Genomic DNA, 3,498 nt, shown 5'->3' on the forward strand with positions numbered 1-3,498 from the left:
AAAAATATTTAATAATAATAATTATATATATATATATATATATATAGTATATAAACAGCATTCACTGCATTTCTTTCTAAAAAAAATATATACAGTGCCTCATACTCCATTTTCCCCACATTTTATGTTGTAGCCTTATGCTACAAAAAAAAAAAAAACATTTGTGATTTTGATCCAAATTTATTAAATAGGAATAACTGAAATTATTGCAAAAGTATTCAGTCCTAACTCTTTGGCAGTGATTACAGCCTCAAATCTTTTTGTGTATGATGTGACAAGTTTTGCACATCCTCTCAAGCTCTGTCAGGTTAGGTGGGAGTGGTCAGTGAACAGTTATTTTCTCTAGAGATGTTTGATTGGATTCAAGTCACTCTTGTATTGGCTTAGCTGTGTGCTTAGGGTGATTTTCCTGTTAGAAGATGAACATTCTTCCCAGTCTGGTTTTCATTAAGGATATTTCTGTATTTTTCTGCGTTGAGCTTTCCTTCTACCCCAGGGGTGACCAATCCTGCTCCTGGAGGGCCACTGTCCTGTAGAGTTCAGCTCCAAACCCAATTAAACACACCTGAACCACCTAATCAAGCTCTTATGCTGCTTTCACATGCTATCGGAAATTTCCTATTTCCCAATTATGAAATTGTGATCATCGCATTCAAGTGCTTTGTTGCTGGAAAGAATACAATGTAGCATCCCATTGGTTGACAACCATATAAACATTAACCGCACTAGATAATCAGGCTTGCTGACGATTCTGGAACTTTGGTCAAATACATGCTTATTTCACTGTTTATAAAACATACAATATGCTTCATATGTTCTTTGTTCATATATACAAATATGCGCTACTTTAATGAAAAGGGGATGTAGTGGTTGTGGACAAAAATCCCTAATAAAAATAGCATTGTTAGCACACAGCAATCGTTGTCTCCATCATGTTTAAAGTTTATGGGAAACTTGTATTTATGATAATTCTGATAGTACGTGAAGGCAGCATTACTTATATTAGAAACTTCCAGGCAGGTTTGTTACGGCGAATTGGAGCTAAACTCCGCAGGACAGTGGTCTTCCAGAACCGAGTTTGGACACCCCTGTTCTACCCTGAGTCCCCCAGTGCCTGCCACTAAATAACATCCTCACTGCATGATGCTGGCACTATCATGCTTCACCGTTGTGATAGTGTTGTGCAGGTAAGTAGCAGTGCCTGGATTCCTCCAGTGTCACAGAGTTTTCTGAATTTTGTTTCTCATAGTCTGAGATTTGTGCGTACGCACTCTTTTCCCCCCACGACGGGGGAAGTCGTGGCCTAATGGTTAGAGAATCGGACTCGTAACTCAAAGGTTGCGGGTTCGAGTCTCGTACTGGCAGGGATTGTAGGTGGGGGGAGTGAATGTACAGCGCTCTCTCCCACCTTCAATACCACGACTGAGGTGCCCTTGAGCAAGGCACCGAACCCCCAACTGCTCCCCGGGTGCCGCAGCAAAAAAAATGGCTGCCCACTGCTCCGGGTGTGTGTTCACTGCTGTGTGTGTGCACTTTGGATGGGTTAAATGCAGAGCACTAATTCCAAGTATGGGTCACCATACTTGGCCACATGTCACATCACTTTCACTTTCACTTTTAGGATGAAATCTATGGAAAGTTTTATACATGAGGCCCCTGGACATTACAATGAGTGAGAATGAACCAACCTGTTTGTTCCTCAGTATCTTCATGTTTGACTCTGAATGTTTCTTCAATCTTCACGTCTTCACTCTCCTCTTTAATAAACTCCATCTTTATAATAGTGTGTCACGTGGATCTCAGTTGCTTCAGCAGGAGTTTTTCTGTGTGTTTGGACACTTTGTCCTGTTTAAGATGAGAATAATTCACAGAAAGACAAATAAATCCAAACTAATTCTCTGGGTGCGTCTCAATCAGCTCCCTATAGTTCAGTAGTCAGCGCACTAGTAAGGGAGTCAGTCAGAGTGAAAGTTAATGGACTTACATCACTTGATAAGACAAAGAGAACCAAAACTAGCACTCAAATTAATAAAATGACAAGTTATAAATACGGTTCATATTTGTGTTCAAACTTATATTTGGTATTTGCTGATAGTGTGTAGATCACATTTAACAGATTACACTAAATTCATGAAAACATTTGCAGTTGGTTTGTAAAAGTTATTACACATGTTTGTGTTTGTTGTTCTCGCTGCATTTACACCGTTTTCAAGCAGCAGGTGTCGTCAGCGTGCGATGATTCGAACGATTCAAAACAGAGAATCATTTAGATAAGCATCTAATTCAATTGACTCGTGAAAAGTTTCGAAAAGCCGTTTCTCTCATCTCTACCTGCCGGTGACTGAATTCGTGTTTATGATGAACGGATTCACGATATAAGGTGCAAAATGAGACGCACTTTTTCTGTTACTCACACGTGTTGGAGCGCTTTTACTCATACAGAATAATCTTAATTAATATTAGATAATCTATTACAATGCTAGAATCGTTCATAATTAATTTCACAATTGTATATACAATTCTCTAAACGTGGTGTATTGATTTAAACATTTTAAATGATTAAAAGCACACCTTTCTTCAGCCGAACCACAGACGCAGGAGCGCGGCGCCGCCTTATGACGTCATATCGCCAGACCAAAATAAAAGTCCTGTTCGCTAAAAATGATAAGAACATTTCATTAGAAATCGAATATTTAAGTACTAAGGTGTCGGATGGATTTAAAGAATGAATTGCGGAGCTAACACAAGCCCAAAGCTATTAATAACATTGAGCTTAAATCTAGTTTTATATCTACATGTGCAATTGTGAAGTGTTTTCAATTGATGATAAATCTACAGAGCATTTGTGATATTCTCAATCAAATAAAATGTCAGTCTCTTGGTCTTCAAATTATAAGATTGGAAAGAACTTTATAGAATATTTCAAACTCATAAAGAATTTGTATATCAAAATTAAATTTGTGGTTGCGGAGAGATCTAACACTTTAATTTATTAACTGAAACTGTATGTACTCAGTTTCTCCCCAGAACGTAAAGGCAATAAATCAAATTTCAGCTTTATTTGGTTAAAGTTGATTTCATTAAAGGTCTGTGACTGTAAAGGATTATATTGATGGTGGGTTTAAAACAGTTGATTTTGACTGTCTGAATAAAATGGTTCAGATCATTTCTTCTGAAATGTGATTTATATTTCCCCAGATTATCTTTATTAAAATTGGCAGTAAATAATATTTGCTAAAATGTGATTATAATATAAACAAGTTTAAGCTCTCAGATTTCAATTATTGAAAACCGATGTACAAACCGCATTTCCTCACCTTATTAGCCCAATAACAGATTCACACGGAAAATTAACAAATCTGACTTCTGTAAGGATTGGACGGAAAGGATTAAATGGTTGTTTAGAGCTTATCTATTTCAGTGGTAGTTTTCGCCGAGGGCCGAATTCGGCCAACAATACCAAGCCAAGGGCCACTGACCTATATATATATATATATA

At 37.4% G+C, this 3,498-nt stretch overlaps 1 protein-coding gene across 2 annotated transcripts in view; it reads right to left on the reverse strand.

Annotated features, from left to right (window-relative positions):
• Window positions 1-1,773, reverse strand: part of LOC107741605 (gastrula zinc finger protein XlCGF7.1-like) — an 8,647-nt gene extending 6,874 nt beyond the window's left edge. For both annotated transcript variants that reach the window (XM_016554364.1, XM_016554366.1), the window contains exon 1: window positions 1,689-1,773. In XM_016554364.1, coding sequence (XP_016409850.1) covers window positions 1,689-1,773 — 85 coding nt within the window. The remainder of the gene's footprint in view (window positions 1-1,688) is intronic.
• Window positions 1,774-3,498: the final 1,725 nt, after the last annotated feature.

Source organism: Sinocyclocheilus rhinocerous, unplaced genomic scaffold, assembly GCF_001515625.1.
Source record: "Sinocyclocheilus rhinocerous isolate Xijiao unplaced genomic scaffold, SAMN03320098_v1.1 scaffold316, whole genome shotgun sequence".
Taxonomy (NCBI): Eukaryota; Metazoa; Chordata; class Actinopteri; order Cypriniformes; family Cyprinidae; genus Sinocyclocheilus; species Sinocyclocheilus rhinocerous.